This window comes from Grampus griseus, assembly GCF_964374135.1.
Source record: "Grampus griseus genome assembly, chromosome: 21".
Classification (NCBI taxonomy): Eukaryota; Metazoa; Chordata; class Mammalia; order Artiodactyla; family Delphinidae; genus Grampus; species Grampus griseus.
The window spans coordinates 27,510,970-27,530,839 of record NC_139015.1 but is presented as its reverse complement, the minus strand read 5'-3'; the positions used below and the strand labels follow the sequence as shown (position 1 = coordinate 27,530,839).

The following is a 19,870-nucleotide window of genomic DNA, read 5'->3' as shown; positions in this document are numbered from 1 at the left end:
TTATAAACAATTATAAACATTATACCCCAAATCAACCAACAATTTTAGCTGGCCTTTCCCTTCTCAGACAGGTCTACCTTTTGAAAACGGATCATCACCATCTCTGTCTCATCGTCATTCTCCTCCAATTTTTCTATCTCCACGCGTAATCTTCTCTGATGTCATCATAGCTAACTGGGAGTAAAGTGTTCAGCAACCTTCCTATCTTCAGTCTCTACTACACGAGTTAATGAGGGGGTTGAGGCTTGACTGGGGAGGAAACAGGAAGCAGTTGCTTGGTATTCTTTAGGGAAGAGCTTATGGTCTCTCTTTTACCTGTAATCATGAGTTGGTAGGGGGGGCACTGATGTGACCACATCACTTGGGAACTCTGCTTTCATTACATGATTCCTCTGCTTGGGGGACCAGAATGGCCCCAGGATGCCTGCGTGATAAACACAGCCCCCTGGGACTTCCCTGGTGGCCCAGTGGTTAGGACTCTGCGGTTCTGCTGCAGGGGAACTAAGATCCCACATGCTGTGCAGCCAACGAAACAAAACAAAACACAGTCCCTTGCCTGGCCTTCAAGGGCTTCTTCCATCCTCGATCACCTCATCCTCACTCTCTCCAGTCTCAGTGTACAGGCCCTCAAACTCACTCCCTTCCCCAAGCCAGTACGTTTTGATAGAGTTACTCTGCACCATCCCCTTCAACGAAAGTAACTATAACAGAGGGCTCTACGGTTCACAGGTGTTTTTGCCTAACTAAGCTAACTAAGGAGGTTTTTGTTTTCTAAATCTGAAATTTGAGTCATTACAGTGTAATATCAATGTTTGCACTTCAGGGCTCTAGACAGAGCTGAATTCAAGGTCCAGATCTTAAACAAACCTACACTTTTTCTGCAGTAGCTTTGAATCCTAGGTAATGCTTACCTTCCTTAAAAAAAAAAAAAAAAAGGCACTGACCACTTACTGAAAAGTATCCTCTGTGGTGTCCCTTGCTAAATTTTGTATATTTTCTCCTGAGAACACTGGAAAAACCCACCACAGAGATAATGTTTTCTTGCAGAAAGACGTGAGAATCAGCAAACAAAAAAATTCTTCTCTTTTCTCTTTCCATTCTACTGCACACAATCAAAACATTTTAAAAATCTGATATTGAGACAGTGTCAAAAGAATATCTTTTAATTGTTGAGTAGCAGCTACCAGTAGTGCTCAACAAAACACTGAAAAATAATAGAATTAGAAGCACTGTGATTAGTGTGTTTTCAGGGCAATCACCTTTGCTTTCATTTATTCAAAAAAAAATAAAGGCAAAACACCAAGCTGCTCACTGAGCTGGGAGGAATTATGTGGAAAGTAATACAAGAGGACAAAGTGTAGCAAAGTTCTGGGTGTTTAAAGAATTCCGGAAATGTTTTCATTTTGAGTCCCATTATAATTAGTTTCCTAGCAGATGGGGACCATGTAAATCATATCCTAGCAGGAGACAGACACTGGGTTCTCCAAGATACGTAGCATGCTGTAAGACAAGCTGCTTTTATCCTACAGAGGTGACAGCCTGGCTTGGTGTTTTGTAGGATTTAGAAAATAAATTAATATTTTATCGCATACTGTTTACTACAGCTTCTTCACCCCACAGGCAGCAAGGAATGAAGGAAACAATGATTAAGTAGCTCTCAGGTGCCAGTAACCTACTGAGAGCAGAGTTATTTCCCTCTAAAGGAGGGTTGCTAAGTCTTCCAAGGGGACAACAGCGTATCACTAATTGTGGTAACATCTTAAGAAAAGGGGGCATAATTAATTGTTTATTTTGGAAGGACTAGTGTTGTGGGCTTCATTTTTTTCTTTGAATCAAGGTTGGTGGGGGCTATGGTAACCAGATCTCCTAAGAACTCACATACCCTTCCCTTTCACCCATCATACCTGGTTTCACAAGCAATAAGGGTTGTGGCCTAGCATTTTATAAACTGTCGTCCTCCAGAATCGAAACCAACAAGATTTAAAATCTAGTTGGTCCTAATATGTAGGCTCTCATCACATAGCTCTGGACCCAGTCTTGAACTCACATCATTCTAAAAACATCTCTTGGTTGGTGTCTGAGAGCGCAACTATTCTATGCACTAGATACCTCCCTGAGAAATTCCACCTTTCCCGGAAGAGAAAAGGAAGGTTGTTTTTAGGAGAGTAAGCTTTGGGTACCAACTGGAATATGTCAATTCCCAGATTCCTGATTTGAAGTTAGAGAAAGGGAGAGAGGAATAAGAAGACAAGAATACCAGAGGTCTTCTACCCACTGACTTGGAAGATGACAGGGACATTTACCAGTTGAAGGAGAGACCTATCAATGATGTCAGGAGTAGTGAGGTTTTCTGTCTCCACAATAGTGCTCTGTGAGTTCTTATCCACTAAGCCGTAACAAAAAGCCATTCTCTATTATCCACACCGAGTTTGTCAGCGCACATGATGTTCTCCATGAAGTTCAAGCATTCTGAACAAAAACCCTCCCCAGAGTGTGAGAATCTGATGCCTGGAGCAAACACAGCATGGCCATTAAGACAAGCACAACATGTAGGCGTACTGCTGGGGGTTCGGTGATCACAGGAGCAAAGAAATTGGTTGTAAGGGTGGTGAAGAGAACGGAAGACTAGAGCAGAAAGCCATTTGTGGGGAAGAAAAATGAAGTGGAAATGAAAACTCAGTGGCAAGCCTCCTGGTGCAGAGAAAATTAAATTGTTTCTCAGCCTTCCAAGACTCTTTCAAATGATGCTCAATTACAGAAGGCAAATGCTTCTAGCTGTTCACAACCTCTATGTAATCCAACCCATCCTGGCAGTAAAGCTGGTTGGGTTTTCTTGCTAGCCAGTGCCCTTTGCCTTTGGCCATCCCTGTTGCATCCTCTGGGGTGGGCAGGCATTAACCTCCACCAAGCCTTTTCTACCTGAGGCTCTCTTTGGAATCCCTGGTGTTGGAATTGTTGTTTAAGTGCCACTGAGAGGTTATGGTTCTTTCATTCTGATTTTTTTTTTTTTTATCTCCAAGCATTAAACTTAATAGTTACTTTGGACTGAGTCACTTGTACCAGATCCAGTGAAATGATGCCCTTAAATCAATAAAGATTAATACACAGAGGAATTTGCATGACTCAAGGATTTGTTTTAATAATACCCTGAAGTTCAATTTGGACTAGAAACTTTGAATACTGCTTTCTGGGAAACAGAGACACCTAGGTCTAGAACATCATAAATAATACACGTATTCATAGAAAACCTATCTCCATAAAAAAAAAATACGGTAAAGTTTTCGAAAAAATTGTACAGGGCCCTGAGAGAGATTCTTGTTGCTTGGTATGTGCTGAAGTTATACATAGAGGGGGCAATTCCCAAGGTCATGAGAAAAGTAAATATAAAAATACGGCCTTAACCAATTTGAAAATTCTGAAGTCTAGACGTGTAAGGTGTTGGCGGTACACTTTTTTCTCACTCTCATGGCATGGTCAAGGTTCTTCTCTTTGGTTTTTAGAAAATGAATGCTGTAAAGGTGGAAAGGTCAAAGAACCACAAGGCTCTGCAGGTTATGCTGATGGGAAGAACAGAGAAGTCTGAAAGCGTCCTGTGAGTCCAGATCGATCTGAGTCTCCCAGAAGCTTACCCAGAGTGAGGGAAATGTCCTGTCACTTGAAGCACAGATGACTCTAGCTTAAGAAATGGTGGTAGACCAGCTGGCTGCTTCTGATGACAATACTTATCACTGGAAATTTTCATAGAATTCAGTGACAAGATCACACGTTGATATCTTTTTGTGCTAAAGCACAAAAGCCCTAAAAATGATCCAACTACTCAAAAGCCCTAAAAATGATCCAAGGAGACTCGTTAAGTCATCCTGCAGTTTTTTTTAAAGTCTCTAATGATGAGGTGTGTGAACAATCATACGTAAATATTTTTATAGTTATAAAAAAATTCTAAGAGGCATTGACATTGCTTTGTTTTTCAATTTGTGATTTCTTCTTCCCATCTTGCTCAATTCATCTGGTAGCAAGCACTTCATATATACAGGACAGAATCTCTGGTTCCCATCTGGTTGGCCAGAGCTCTCTACAACTCAAAATGATCACCCTTAAAAGGTTTCTCCCTGACATCCGGTTCATTTGTACTTGACCAGGATTAAAACTGTGTCTCATAATGAACTGATCTGAATCAAAACAAACCCACAAACATCCTGCTCTAAGTTGTTAAATGACCACCTTCAACCTATCCCGAGTGGTGATTTAAGCAGGAGAGAGAAATGTCACATTACCTGACACACAAGCCCCTTTTTCCCCCACGTGTTAGAAACCCATGGATTTATGACAATAGGTTTCATTCCCTGGGTGTAGTCCAAACTGTTACATGTCTGTGACAGTTTTGAAATTAAATCCATAGTTTTAAAGGAGGAGGAAAGTCAAGAGTACCTTCACCGGGGCTTGTGATCTACTTGCTGGTTAAAGCAAAGCTATTTCTGTCAGAAACCCATTTGGCCAGTACCTGGCATGCAGTGAATGGTTTAATTCTCCAGAGGAATGGGGGGATATCAAGGACAGAGATCTGAAGACTAAAGGTATTCCCTTTGAAATGCAGCAACTTTGGTTCTTCCAGGAGTTGTCCGCCTTGATGCCTTTCATCTGAAACCACTTCCTGGAGGGCAAGAAAAAGAAAGAAGCACAACAATAAAGTACAATTTCCTCCACGTTTTCCTTCCACAGATTTGTATACTCCCTCTCGTGTGTCTCCCAGGAATCGACAAACAGCGTGATGAGCACGCTCTACTTTTATACCCCACCCCCATCCTTGCAAGGTCAGGACTAAGGGGCTACATACAGGCTGCTGAGAAATAAGGATCTGGACACAAAGAAACAATTGTTCTTCATTACTGTATTGTTGAGGCTTTTACACACACCGTGCCTGTCTTTAAAACTGGAAGACCTCCTTTGCCCCAAGCAAACTGTCATACTAGTGAGTTTCCAGAACTGTGTGAATTTCATCCTGATATCGCCATAATCAAGGGATGTATTTGTACTTAACCTAACGCATCATCATATTTCGTGAGAAAGGGAGACACAGCCCCTCCTCCGCTCTGGTTCCCTTGTTTGTCACTAACACAGGCATCATCCAATATTTATCCTCTAGCTCAAAATAAATGTTGCAAATGCATGTATCATGTTTATTTGTAGTAATGTTCACAGAAGTTATGCCAAAAGGCCAAGAAAAACTAAGTTGCCAAGTCAGTTTCAGCTCAGAAAAAAAAAGGAATCAAATTCCTGAGATAAATACTCCTTTATCTTTCACTGACAAATCTTTATATCTCATACAAACACAGTTCACATACATTCTATTAAGCAAACCATTTAACTGGTTTCAAATTTGTGGCGTTTAGAATCATCTCCATAAGACAAGTGAAATAATAGAACAGACATGAGTGCTATAAAATGTCAAACTACTGTAGGGGGTGAGGTTTTCAGTGTTAGTGGAGATGAAAGATTTCCCTAAATCCCCATTTAAAAAAAATCACCGTTAACTGACTTATAATTTCCTTGCAGAGCTAGGATAAATAGGAAAACTGAAATCCTTTAATGATGTCCTATAATCTTCCCAGAGTCTCAAAAAGGTTGTAAGAAGCCAAGCAAATAGGTTTCTAAATACAATGAAACTTACATTTCAATTATCAGGGAGTGAAAACAGCTTCAGAAGTTATCTTTCCCATCTCTTGTCTATGTATAGATTAACATTAATGAAAATGTTTCTAAGAGGCAGCTTTCCAGCTTTTATCCTTCATGTACACACAAACTGTTAACAGGCTACTAGTGTCTCTTCTCAGGACTAAACGATTCCATTCCAGTGTCATTTTCTCCAACTCTTGGGGTGTGGAAGGGGTGTGCCTTGGGGCCCTGAGTCAGCACTGAACTCGCTGCGATGATGGAAGTGGTCCATACCTGTGCTTTCCAATATGGTATCCACTAGCCAGAGTGGTTAGAGTGACTAAGGAACTAAGATTTTCATTTTAGTTAATTCAAATGTAGATACGCACACATGGTTGGCAATTACTGCACTGGACAGGGCAGTGCTAGATAATTCATTACCTTGTGGGTCTAAGCGTTGGACATAATAACACAGTGGTCAGTGTCTAGTGAGGGCTGCAAGCAGTGGAAGGAAAGAGGCAGGGTGGGAGGGAAGGGAATTAATGCCAGACGCTGGCTTTAGGTCTTTACGGATCCTGGTCTGTTCCCTCTTTTGAGATTTAATGAGTGTCCAGTGGAGCAGTGCTTGAGCTGGGCACTGGGTGGACAGAAATGAAACACCAAGGAGCGCACAGTCTAGAGAGAGGGTCAGAACAGCAAGCATATGAGTATAATATAGTGTCTAACTATTACAAATATGTATATTCCCAAAGGTTAAGGCAAGACAGAGGGTGCCTAACCCAGATGGGCAGAAAGGCCAGGAAATGAATTGGGAAATTAATAGAGGAAGTGATATTTGAACTGAGCCTGGAAGTAAATATAGGGGCTACTCATGGGAAAGGGAGGGAGAGTGCATTCCAGACACTGAATGGGCTCTGCACAAAGGCACGGAGGCCAGACAGAGCTGGGATAGAAGGTTAGGGTGGAAAGTGTATGGCTGGAGGTGATGAATATTATAGGGCAGGGGCCAATCACGAATTCTCCCTTACCATGCTAGGGACTTGTATTTTTGTTTAGAGTAATGTTGTTCGGGTTTCAGGGAGTAGGAGAATTTTCTGAGGGTTATATATACTCAAGAGGGCACTCATCTTGTAAGCCAAAAATGGAAGCACAGGCTTCTAATCACATTTCTGCATGGTCTTGGGCAAGTCACTTAATCTTTAGGCATCAGTTCTTTACTTGGGTTTACCCACAGCCAAGCAAAATCATTAGCATGGTAATATACTACCTGCTTTTTGCCATTCAAGGTTAGAAACAGGGACACATAAGAAATTGGCTTATTCAAACCATATTAAAGCCATGGAATAACAACGATGTTGACTTGTCAAAGTATATTTGACTGGGTAGGCTCTCTGAAGTGTATCCCTGTTCTTTAAATCTGACTTGCCTGAAAGTACAGAGAAATAAACCGAGGTCAGGCGATGAAGTGACTTGTTCACTTGGTGAATTACTTGGTGTAGAGCTAGTCTATTTTAATATTTAGAAATGACATAGCATCATCACACTTGAAGGGAACTTAAGGTAGTTAGTGATTTAAAACTTGATTATTTACAGAGGAAAACATGGAGACCCTCCCCCTTACCCCCAAGAAAGTGATTTGCCTGAAGCCACATGGCTAGTGACAGAGCTACTATATCAGTACCTGTTCATGGTCTAGTATTTTTTCTACTAGATTTCCCTGCATTTTCCTATACTATGCTTGATTTTTTTAAGAGTCATGTGAAGGTCAGACTGCTATTAACACTGTCCCATAAGTAATTTTTCATTACTGCAAGATATATGTAAAGATGACATAAGTCAGTCTGTTTTTCAATAAATGCTGGAGAGGGTGTGGAGAAAAGGGAACGCTCTTGCACTGCTGGTGGGAATGTAAATTGGTGCAGCCACTGTGGAGGACAGTATGGGAGGTTCCTTAAAAAACTAAAAACTGAGCTATCATATAACCCAGCAATCCCACTCCTGGGCATATATCTGGAGAAAAACATGGTCCAGAAGGAGACATGCACCCCAGTGTTCACTGCAGCACTATTTACAATAGCCAGGACATGGAAGCAACCTAAATGTCCATTGACAGAGGAATGGATAAAGAAGATGTGGTACATATATACAATGGAATATTACTCAGCCATAAAAAAGAATGAAATAGTGCCATTTGCAGCAACGTGGGTGGACTTAGAGATTGTCATACTGAGTAAGTCAGACAGAGAAAGAGAAATATCGTATGATATCACTTATATGCGGAATCTAAAAAGAAATGGTACAGATGAATGTATTTATAAAACAGAAATGGACTCACAGACTTCAAGAGTGAATTTATGGTTACCGGGGAGTGGGGGGTGGGCGGAAGGGTGGAGGGAAGGGATAGTTAGGGAGTTTGGGATTGACATGTACACACTGCTATATTTAAAAAGGATAACCAACAAGGACCTACTGTATAGTACAGGGAACTCTGCTTAATGTTATGTGGCAGTCTGGATGGGAGGGGTGTCTGGGGGAGAACGGATACATGTACATGTATGGCTGAGTCGCTTAGCTGTGCACCTGAAACTATCACAGCATTGTTAATCAGCTATACTCCAATATAAAATAAAAAGGTTTTGCCCTGTGGTTATATATACTATCTAAGCCATCCCTGAGGATATTAGGAATTTTTAAAATGGATATCCACTTACAATTATCACCGAGGAAAATGGCACCTCTTAAAGATTTCTGCTTTAGGGCCTCCAATTTAAATATAACCATAATTTATTTTTACTTTTTTTTTTGATTACTTTAATCTCCACATACTGAACCAGCTACATACAATTAACAGTGTCTTGTAACCTTGTACAAAATATTAAGCAATTATAGCTATTTTGTAACAAACCAATTACTTATTAAAATGAAGAAGCCCAATAATGAACTCATCACTGTATTTATATATTTGTAAAGGCACAACTGGCTTCAGAGTGCAAGCTTAAATCCCTCTCCAAATAGGATAAATTGTACTTAACGCAGAATTCCCAGTTACGCCCCTTAAACCTATTGTGTTACGCCCCTTAAACCTATTGTATTCCGCTCAGGGGCTGGGCCTAGACATTGTATTTTTAAATACTTCTCAGATGACGCCAATGTCCAGCCAGGTTTGGGAATCAGTGGTACAAACAACCCTGCTGAGCTCCTTCGGAGTCATTCACACGGACGCATCACCCTGAGAGTGGAATCTGATATCCATTTGACTTTTTCCTATCTGCCTCCTATGTGATAAGGGCCCTTGGCCAAACCTCTGAGTCTACTGTTAAATTGATATCTGTGTTAATTAAAGTAGAAAGTAGGGTCTGGCTGGTTTCTTGTATATAAGATGCACCTAAAGGCTATGGTTGGTGGTTTTTCTGTCTCTTCTATTTCATCATTTCACATTGGCGGTTGCTAGTCATCCAGGGCTAGGAGTTGTGGCCAGGAGAAACTTGTGCTTTGTGCCTCACTGAGCCATTTATGTTGATTTAATGATACAGGCAGCGACATTCAGGTGTGCTTCAGGGATACTAAAACAAGCAGGCTGAATTTACATATTTATGAGACAAAACTGTTGAACTTAAGTGCGCGCGCACACACACACACACACACAGAAGTTATGTCGCTGTGGTGTTTTCCTTTAACTGCTTTACGTGAATGATATTTTCCAAGGTTGTATTATTGATAAACACAAGAGCTACATCTGGAGGAAATCCTCTGAAATTAGATTCTAAATCTCCATTAATGCCAAGTAAGTAATGAGGACCCAGAGGTACTGAATAGCAGTGCTGGGAGAAATTGAGAAAAAAATTAGTTGTGTTTTTTTTTTCCCCCTAAGATAGGGCAAGTGCTTAATTCCTTGCTTTCCCTATGTTAAGGTTTGTTTGAACTGTGTGTGTGTGTGTGTGTGTGTGTGTGTGAGAGAGAGAGAGAGAGAGAGAGAATGTAATAAAATACAATAACAAAAACCTAGGTCTTAACATGTTACAACTTTGAAAATATATCACCGTTCCTCAACCTTTAGTTTGAATTCATCAAAAGTGCCAATGTCAAACACAAACATAAAATTGCAGCTCTAATTATTACAGAAATACAGGAACAGGAAGGACAAGAAGTCATTGGTCCCTTTCTCAGCTTAAGGCAGATGGCATTTGTATTTTTTTTAAAAAGCCTATCTGAGCGGATTTAATTTTCCATTGAGATGGTTTTAGATGTATTTATTAGAACATAGCTTCAAAAATCTGACACCAAATTAATTATGCCTTACCAAGGTGCATGAGGCATTTTGCTTTTGTGATTCAAAGAAATTGGTACTAGGATTCAGATGAAACATCCCCAGAGCAAATGGGAAGCAGCCCTGCAGGAGGCAAAGGAGGGCATGGCAAAAAATGAAGAATGTTTGTTTGATTACTAAAATCCTATAAAGGAATATTTTTTGGTGAGGCCACTGTCTTGCCAGGTCCCCACCTAGTTCTAAGAGGACAGGAGAGTTGGGTCTAGAAGCTGCCCTTCTTCCAAGCATTTCCAGTGAGAAGGTGGGCTTTTGCGGGGACATAGTTTCCCAGGGAGATGGCAATGGCGTGAAAATGCAACCATGTCCTTTAACCAGGCTTCCTTCTTGGTTACAAGCCCAGGTCTAGCTGGGCTCATGTGTATCATTACTTTGAGCTATGAAAGATGTACTACAATAAATACAGCAACTGTCACAGCCACGCTTGGTCTCTATTTCCAAATCATGATGAACATTTTCATTACAGTGATAACGGAACAGAGGCAAATTCCAGGGTAGGCAATTTCTGCAGAAATGCTTCATGAAAAAAAAACTACCTATGAATTTTGATTAAGAAGTTAGGGTTCTATTTGAGTTAAAGAAGGTGAGTCATCACTGCATACAAGATGTTCAGCTCACACCACACAAGTTGGGAGGAGCGGATATTAATGTGTGAAGTGTTCTAGAGGTTCCAAAAGTGTCCTGTTGCTATGGCTTTCTTCAAGTGGAACTGTTTTAGTGGGTTAGTAACTATATAATATTTCCCTCTAATTAAATACCATATATGAAGCCATGAAAAAATATGACATAGATGATTTGGGATATGAAGGACGTTTAAATGAACCTGGGGAGGAGGTCCTGAACACATTCACTTTAGCAAGATAAAAATCCAGAAAGCAAGATTCCTTTCTTGCACAAAACTCAGAGACTAAGACCACGGAGTAAACGGCTGTGTTCAGAAAAGCTACAAGTTATGTTCTAATCTTTCTGTGGGCCAGAAAAGTTATTCAAGCAAGGCTGATGGTCTCTCAGAAGCCCAGGGGAGAAGCATACCCTTTGCTGTTCACGACAGCTGTCACATACATCCTGTCAATAACAAGTATAACCCAGCTCAACTTTAAAATCAGCTTTATTTGACATAATAGAGGGAAAGAATCACTGGAGGTAATCAGATTCCGATCAATGGGGCCAAAGGTATCTCCACTGGAAAAAACATTTCTCTACAGCAAAATTAAAGAATTTTAAGAAATCTCTCTCAGTGATGAAATAAAGACATTTATATTCAAAACGAGGGAGCATACCAGTTTCTCGAGCATTGATTAAGAGGGGTCTACTACCCACAGGGATGGTAGTGGTTTGAAAAGCTGTGGTTTGAGCCTCACTTTCATGATTCCCACTGCAATTCAGCTGTTAACAGTTGAGCTCTTCTAGAATCTGAGAGCAGTGAATGGGAATGAAAATACATTATCTGCAAGTCCCTTAGAAGAAACTCCTTGGGCAAATGTCTAACTCACTGGTATATACATCAGCAGTGAGACTGTTATTCAAAGAAAATTCCAAACTGGTTATGATGGCTGACTTCCAAGGCAGTTGTGATGAACAGATCCTCAACAGTAACCCTAGTTAGCAGTGGGTTGCTCATATGAGCCCGGGAGATTGGAAACCCTCCCCGCCCTCTATGTTTACTCAGCTTTCAAAACCTGTCCGAGTTACTAAACATCCAACTTGTGTGATGGTGCATTTTACAACTATTCAGTGGCGGTAGGAACCTCAATTTTCTTTCTGAAGTACAGTTGATTTACAGTGTTGTGTTAATTTCTGCTGTACCGCAAACTTTTTTTTCTTATTAGTTATCTATTAGTGTATACATGTCAATCCCCATCTCCCACTTCATCCCACCACCACCACCACACCCTGCTCTCCCCGCTTGGTGTCCATACATTTGTTCTCTACATCTGCGTCTCTATTTCTGCTGCCTTGCAAACCGTGTACTGCAAAGTGATTGTATATACATATATATACACACACGTTTTTCATATTCTTTTCCATTATGGTTTATCACAGGATATTGAATATAGTTCCCTGTGCTATACAGTAGGGCCTTGTTGTTTATCTATTCTATGTATAATAGTTTGCATCTGCTAATCCCAAACTCCCACTCCCTCCCTCCCCCCATCCTCTTGGCAACCACAAGTCTGTGAGTCTGTTTCTGTTTCGTAGATAGGTTCATTTGTGTCATATTTTTAGATTCCACATACAAGTGATATCACATGTCAATGTATTATTTTTGATTACTGAATGTCAGGTATTTTATCTTGGAGAAATCCTCTGATTAGGGGGTCTCAGAAGCAGATGAAGAGTTTAAAATGCCATTCCTAGGATGAGGTTTAACTGCTTACACTGAAGTTTACAGAGAGGCACCCCTTATGAAAAAGGTCCCTTTTGTGAACAGTCAAGTATGAAGCGTGCCCTTTATAATGACCTGTGCTACTGAAGAGGTGGTCAGGGAAGATCTGGGCACATAGGTTGGCACTGTGTCACCTTCATTGCTTTATATTCAGGATTCAGGTCACTGTATCTCTTCTGTTGGTAAATAAGAGTTTTCCAGCTCAGTGTCTTAAAAGCTAGTTCCTGAGGAAAAGCTCTGCATCATGGACTTAATGATCCAGAACTGGAATAGCTGGCATCTGGGATGTGTCAGGAGAGCTATTTATATAAGGGCAGAGCTTACACAGGCACTTCTGCATTATCTTTGCTGCTATTAATAAACTTGCAGTCTTTGTGAGTAGCTAATTTAAAAGGAATCATGCATGATTAAAAGGACCAAAAATGGAAAGGAGCCATCTCTGCCCTAGTAACCCTAAAAATGAATAGACTGTGTGTCCAGGATGTCACGTGACAGCCTGCTGAGAGGTATGCTTTATAATTGCTGTTCCCCAACTACAACCTTCAGCTGACCAAGCACTTTTCTTACTGCTCGCCGTACATCAAATAACTCTTGTTCCTGTGGTTCACGCCATTCTCTTTTCTGGACATGGTATCCCTTCCTCTTTTGCTCTTAAATCTCATTCATGCAAGAAAGTACCCTGAGGGTCCGCCAAAACTCTTCTCCAATTCCTCTCTTGCAATTGGGTCTCTGTTTTCTGAATCTCAACTATACTTCTAGTCAATTTTCTCGTTTAGCACACAGTGTTCCTTATGTGTTAATTTAACTCTTCTCTCGACTGGCAAGTATCTTGTACCCTCAGCACATTGTTGGACACATAGTAACACAGCTCTTGTTTCAAGAGAGGTTTCCCCATCTAGCCAGTGATGTGGGTTCATTTTCCAGACCCTCTGCAGTCAGATTCTCTATTGATACCGATCTTCAGGAAACCCCATGCTTTCATGACACCACAGGAAGAATTATAGAGAAAAGGCTGACCTGAAATGCACAAGGGGTATTGTCCACACAGTAGACCCTCAAGTTGTAGTCCAGAGAGTTACAGGACATGCAGCCAAAAACCGCAACCTTGAGCTGCTTCACGGCACAGTCTGTGATTGGTTCTCCGGTGAGGGCGTATGTCCCAAAGCTGTCTAGGAGCACGTGGCACGCAAAGGGGTCCAAAAGGCAGTAACAGGATGTGGATTCATCCTCCACCGACATCACTTCCTGTTGGGAAAAGGTCTGTTGAATTCTCTCAGCTTGGGAAATAAAATGTGATTTAACAGTCACTTTGCAAGGACATAACATTTTTTTTCAGAATATTTTTATTGAACTCATTTTCTCAAAATAACTGCTGACATCAGGAACTGAATGAACGGCTATATTCAGGGTGTTGGGATTCGATTTAGTAGATTATAACAAACGTCACTTTCAAAGTTCTCCAATTTTCAGTTAATTTGTTCAAGGCCAAATTAAAAACAACAACAACAAAAAACAGCCCTGAACATTAATATCAACGAGCAAACTTTTATGTTTTTATAAAGGTCTATTTCTGAAAACCTCTTTCCCTATCCTTAAGGTAATATTTATTTTCTTTCAAATATTTTTTCCTCTTTCATTACATCAAAATCATTCACGAGGGACCATTCAATAAATGGTTTGGATAAGACGTATCAGAATATTTCACCCTCCCTGAGAAGGTATGGGCGGCATGTGATAGGGCACGAATCTGACACCATCTGGATGTAAATGACAGTGCGAAGTGCTGGGAAGAAAAACAAAGACGGTAAAAATCAAGGCAAAGCAAGACGTGATGGAAAAGAGAAAAAAACCTGGTCCCTTTAGGAAACCCATGGAACTTAACACCCCAGGAAATTTGCCTGTGGTTGTATCACAACTGAATAAATAGCAGAATGCACTTTCAATAAGAATAGCGACGAGTTTCAAGACATAGCCGGGCAGGGTAAATGTCATCCACTGACGCAACTGGGAATTTTCTTCTCCTCGAGAAACATGATTTTCCTTCGACTTCTTTTGCCTGAAGCACCGACTGGGGAGGTAGGATCCCAGGGCTGGACTAGGTCATTGTGTTCCAGCAAGATAATTCACCTGCTTTCATGCAAACGGACCTCAGACACCAAGGAATCCCAATCAGACAGACACATCAGAGGTTTCACTAAGAATACTCATCCCGCTGCCATCTTTCTTTGCCGTGGCCGTCTCCCTCGTCCTTACTCTCCTCTGTGGATTCTCATTCTGTCCCTTTTGTTCTCTCCTTGTACTGTTTCTTACATGTACTCATACACACAGGGCAAGACAGAATGATTTTCAATGCATTCATTAATTCATGAACATCTATTTAGCAGCTACTCTGTTTCTGAATACTTCAACATAGATTTGTTACAATCCCTATGATGGCAAAAACAGAGTGATTCCTTTTATGAATCCAGCTTGCTTGCCCTGGGCCTCTTCCCTAACCCCACAGAAGCCACAGAGGAAAGTCAGTTCAGACAGGGAGATGGCCTGGGAACAAAGGCGGGAGTCACAGTCTTATGTACCAAAGGCAGATACACAGGGTACATGTCTATGAGGGTAATTACAACTGTATTCTAAAACTCAAAGAAAAAGCTCTGTATCCTCTCTGGCCTCTCTTTCCCATATTCTCTCTCTCTCTCTCTCTCTCTCTCTCTCTCTCTCGCACACGCACACGCACACGCACACACACCCTGCCCCAAAACACTAGCCAATACCTCGAGGATGCTGTGAACACTTGCCACCAACCCTCTGAAAAACAAGTAAATGCTCACAAATTTCACAGCTGACTTGTGTGAAGAGAGGGTAAAAGTTAAATCCATTCCACGGGTGGAACCCAAACCCCGTTTTTTAAAAAAGAAAGATTCAGGTCTCACCTCCCACTTGCCCTGCTGGGTCCTCTTCTTTAAATGGATATTCCAGTGCTCAGAACTGACGTCTGCACAGTGTGGTATGGTCAGGGCAAAGGGAGTGGTGACAATCATGTCGGGGGGACCACAGGTGACTTCCGGACTCAGGAGCACCTCTGAGCCATCTGACTGGAGGCTGTACGGTTGGGAAAGGATAAAAGAGAGAAGCATGTAAAGGAGCGGGGCATATCTGAATGAGAATTTAGTTGCAGGTTTAGCAAAATCCTTTCCCGGGACTCCCTCCTGAGTAACACCTCCTGGAGGATGGCTCTTCTAGACCACAGCCATCTATCCTGAACTGCTCAAGCACACGGACTGAGGTTGAGCCTAGATTTCAAATCTAGGTTTTGAAAAACAAAATGACAAATGCTTCTTCAGAAATACAGGGCAGAGCAGGAGAAAGCAAAGACCTGGCCGGCGGGTCACACACCAGCTGCTGAATCCTTATTCTCACTGATAACGTTATCAATGACCAAAGCCAAGGACCTCATAGAAATGACCGATCTGGTAAACTTACCATCATCACACTCCTTTCTCCCAACAACACATTCTATAAATATGTTTAATGCTACTTAGCAACAAAACAAATTATTTTTGTAAACAAAGCAAGACTTCAAACGCACCAGGATTGAGTATGTCTCTTCTGGTTTTGAAAACATTTATTTTCTGCCAATGCACAAATACACAAGTTATATAGCAAGAGCACAGTAGACAGTTATAATCGGCATAATCAAATACATAAATATATATGATGTTTCATCTCTTTCCTATTTTAGCTCTAAATTTAAAATCATTCTACCTAAACCTGGTGTTCAGATTTTTCTGTATTGTGAATAATTTACAATAGGAAGGCAGAGCCACGAAACAGATCAAAGAAATTTAACTAAAAGGAAAGAATACCACCTTACTGAATGCCTCCCTCTTCCATTTTTGCATCTTTTGTTTTTAATCTCTGCCCCAAAGAGTAAATGGGGTAGTTCACAGGACAGCAATCAGTGAGAACCCAGAAGTCTCCTCATTTTCCCCAACTGCTTGTATGTTTTTGAACAAGCCAGTTGATTTTTTCCCCCTTTATTTTCACTTGTAAGAAATATACTGATACAGAACATAGTCCATAAAGCAGTTTAGGACGCTCAGATGGACAGTGGAACATGAGAGCTAGGACTGGTATTACTACCTAAGCTTTCTCTCATCTCACCTAGGAAGGACATTTAAGAAATGTCATCCCTGGTCAAAAAAGCAGCCCTTTGAGCAGGATGGAATCAGTACTGAAAGATAATACCTTGTCTGTGATCTTGTGTGAACAAACAGGTTTTCTATGAGCACGCCTAACATGTTGTTAATTTCTGAATTGCTTTTGATGACAGGACACTGCTTGTTCCCTCTCCAGTTGGTCATGGCCACACTTTAGCTCATTATCTATAATTCACTGTTACCATAAAAGGCACGGCCTATAAGCTAGAAGGAGCATCTTGTATCTACTGTATCTAAATTAGACCTGAACACCATCACAGCGTCTTCCTCCCTCCCCAAGAAGCACTGGAGCTGCCCTCCGAAAATTCAGCCTTCCACGTAGGCAAACCAAAGTTACCAATTCTTCCCATACAGGCAAAGCACAGACTAAACTGAAAATGTCTTTTATGCATTTATATGTCGAAGCAGGGCAGGCAAGCCGGGGAGGTGGGTGGGTTTGGAAAGTCCTGTATTAGCAATGACAAATGCTCTATGAACAGCCTAGAACGCTATACTTGAGGTTTGAAAAAAATGTAAAATTCCAGCGTAAACTGTACCCAGCACGAGGTGGCAGCTTGCGTGTGGATGCCTGCCAGCGGCCACTGGAGAGGGTTAAGTGCTTTCTGTGTAATTGCCGCCTGCATCCTTCACAGACAGGGATTGCAGGGGTGCTTCTGAGTGACCAACGACAAGCTCTCCTAAAAGAACTATTTAATCGCTTTCAGAGAATGATCCCCCTTGTTGAACATATTATTCAAACATATGGGAATTGGGGGAATTATTTAATGCCAAGTGAATGGAAAGTAGCTAATTAGGTGAACTCTCACACTCACTGTGAATAGCAGGGCTCCTTTCGGTAATAATGTAAGCTGCATTAGGAGTCGGAGGTGGTGCCCGTGGAAACTTACGTGCGGACCGGGATGGGGCTTTGCATTAAGCAGCCGTTGGGCATTTCCGGAAGTGCAAAGGAAGTAAATTAAGACATATCTAATCCTCCTACCGTGAAAAGGGTGTCCGTACACGTAGGTCTCTCTCTGATGAAGGAACAAAATTTAATCTCTCCGTTTTTTTCCCCCAACAATTAATAATAATTTGCCCTTTTCTGCCACCTTCTATCTGTGGCAATCAGGGAGATTTGCAGATATTGATTAAAGCTCTCCACACGCCTGTGTGGGCAGGTGGTAACAATATAAGGTCACAGAAAAGTCAATCAAAGAGATGGCAGCCGAATCACCACAGATTTCTGACTTCCAGGCTCCTGACCCCTGTGAGCAGATGCACTTTGCTTCTCTGTTAGCACTAGGAGATTGCTGGTCGAACTGCTGGCTCTTGTGACATCCCAAGTAAAGATGGAGGAAGAGATGTAGTGCAAGTGTAGCCATGAATACAGACCTAGGACATCTAGGGACAAGATAGCTGAGGAGAGGAGGCTTTAATTGGGCAAAACCAAAGATTTGGGAGGAAAGCATGGATGGCATTTAAGTTTGCCCACATTACATAGTATATGCCAAGGAAGTATTCATGCTCTTGCTAGGTGTTAAAAAAAGAAAAAAGGCAACACATTTTTCTAAAATTGCTGTGAGCTAATAATAACTGGGAACTAATAACAGCAGCGACCGTGATATGAACAACGTCAGTGCATCACACACCCTCCTGTATGAAAAGTCTGCTGGCGTGAGACTTTTGCTATTTAATTTTTTCATTGTGTCCCCACCCCCCCGTGGCCTTTTTCTCCATATATATGCTGTGCATGTTTACGAATGCTTACGGATACAAAAAGATCAATAATTTAAGAGCCAGGTCTGTGTAAGCAGGTGGCTTGTTGAGTAAGTATATGGAAACATGGTTGTGAATTCAAACTTCTGCTCTCGCAGTGCAGCTGAGAATTCTGGAGAAAATTCTGCCAGCTTTGCAGCTCTGATGCCCCCAACCACAAAATAAATATACGTGGCAGGAAAGGGTGCTGGTAAAGGGCCTGGGAGCACCTTGCCTGGGAATCTGGCAAGACAGAAAGCCCCACGTGACTAACCCTGTTTAGTTACCGGCAGGGGAAACCAAGAGGAGCCACAGAGAACACAGAATGTGGATGAAAAGAACATTCTTGTGTCCTCACTGTGCTCTTTGTGGCATCATCCCTGATATTACACCCCTCGTCTGACTTTTTCTGTGGCATGAAAACCAGACACGGTGGCAGAAGGGAAAGCCTTTCGGCGCCTCACTTGCCTCCCATGCAACGTAATACCTACTCTAAGATTGTTCTAGAGTTAAACGAAGTTAAGCCTAAAAAGCACCTAGTGTGTGCTCCATGCATAAAAGTTCTGCTTCTCAATTCTGAACTCCCACCTCTCCTGCCTTTTTATGAGTCTTATTTCTATAGCAACTGTGTTTTTGAGATGGCCGCTTTATTCACTAGATGGTTCTTATCTCAGCACGTGCCTTAGGGATGTGCACTATAAGAAATGAAGGCACCTTGGTAGTGCTTTCATGCTTCCCTTCCATGGTCTGTCCTCAACTCATGATATTGAGTTGAGGAATCCCACTAAAAATGCCAGCTTGTTCCCCCTCGAGGAACTGCAGCTGTTTCTGCTACTCTGGAATTTTCCTCCAGACGTCCCATGATTATCTCCCTCGTGCCCTTCAGACCTTTGCTGCAATGACACCTACTAACAAGGCGTTCCCAAATTATGCCTAAGCTGTGGAACTGCAACGTTCCTACATCAAAAGCTGATCTTTGTTTTTCTTTTTCCTCTTTCTTTTTTTTTCCTGCGGTACGCGGGCCTCTCACCGTTGTGGCCTCTCCCGTTGCGGAGCACAGGCTCTGGACGCGCAGGCTCAGCGGCCGTGGTTCACAGGCCCAGCCGCTCTGCGGCATGTGGGATATTCCCGGACTGGGGCACGAACCCGTGCCCCCTGCATCGGCAGGCGGACTCTCAACCACTGCGCCACCAGGGAAGCCCTGTTTTTCTTTGACTTCACACTCATTGCCCTCCAATGCACTATACCATTTGTTTATTTTTCTCTTCCACAGACTGAAGCTCTATGAGGCCAGGGATTTTTTTTTTTCTGTTTTGGTCATTGTTGTACCCATTTCCCGCACCCCAGTGCCTAATATAGGCCTCAAGCACTCACAAATATTTGTTGAAGCAAGCTTAGGAGCCAGTGGTTTCCACTGATCAAATCTAGAACATCTTGAGCATCAAAGTGAATAATGGTGGTAAAGGACGATAACCCACTGAATAACATAAGAACCCACGAAAGATACAGATATAAATGAATGGATGAGTGGGAAGGGAAAACTCTTCCATACAATAGGAA

At 41.8% G+C, this 19,870-nt stretch overlaps 1 protein-coding gene across 3 annotated transcripts in view; it reads right to left on the bottom strand.

Moving 5' to 3' along the window:
• Nucleotides 1–19,870, bottom strand: part of UNC5D (unc-5 netrin receptor D) — a gene marked incomplete at both ends in the record, with an annotated part of 594,860 nt that overhangs the window by 28,854 nt on the left and 546,136 nt on the right. For all 3 annotated transcript variants that reach the window (XM_082680382.1, XM_082680381.1, XM_082680383.1), the window contains 3 exons: nt 4,502–4,651; nt 13,380–13,607; nt 15,290–15,458. In XM_082680382.1, the coding sequence (XP_082536508.1) occupies nt 4,502–4,651; nt 13,380–13,607; nt 15,290–15,458 (547 nt within the window). The remainder of the gene's footprint in view (nt 1–4,501; nt 4,652–13,379; nt 13,608–15,289; nt 15,459–19,870) is intronic.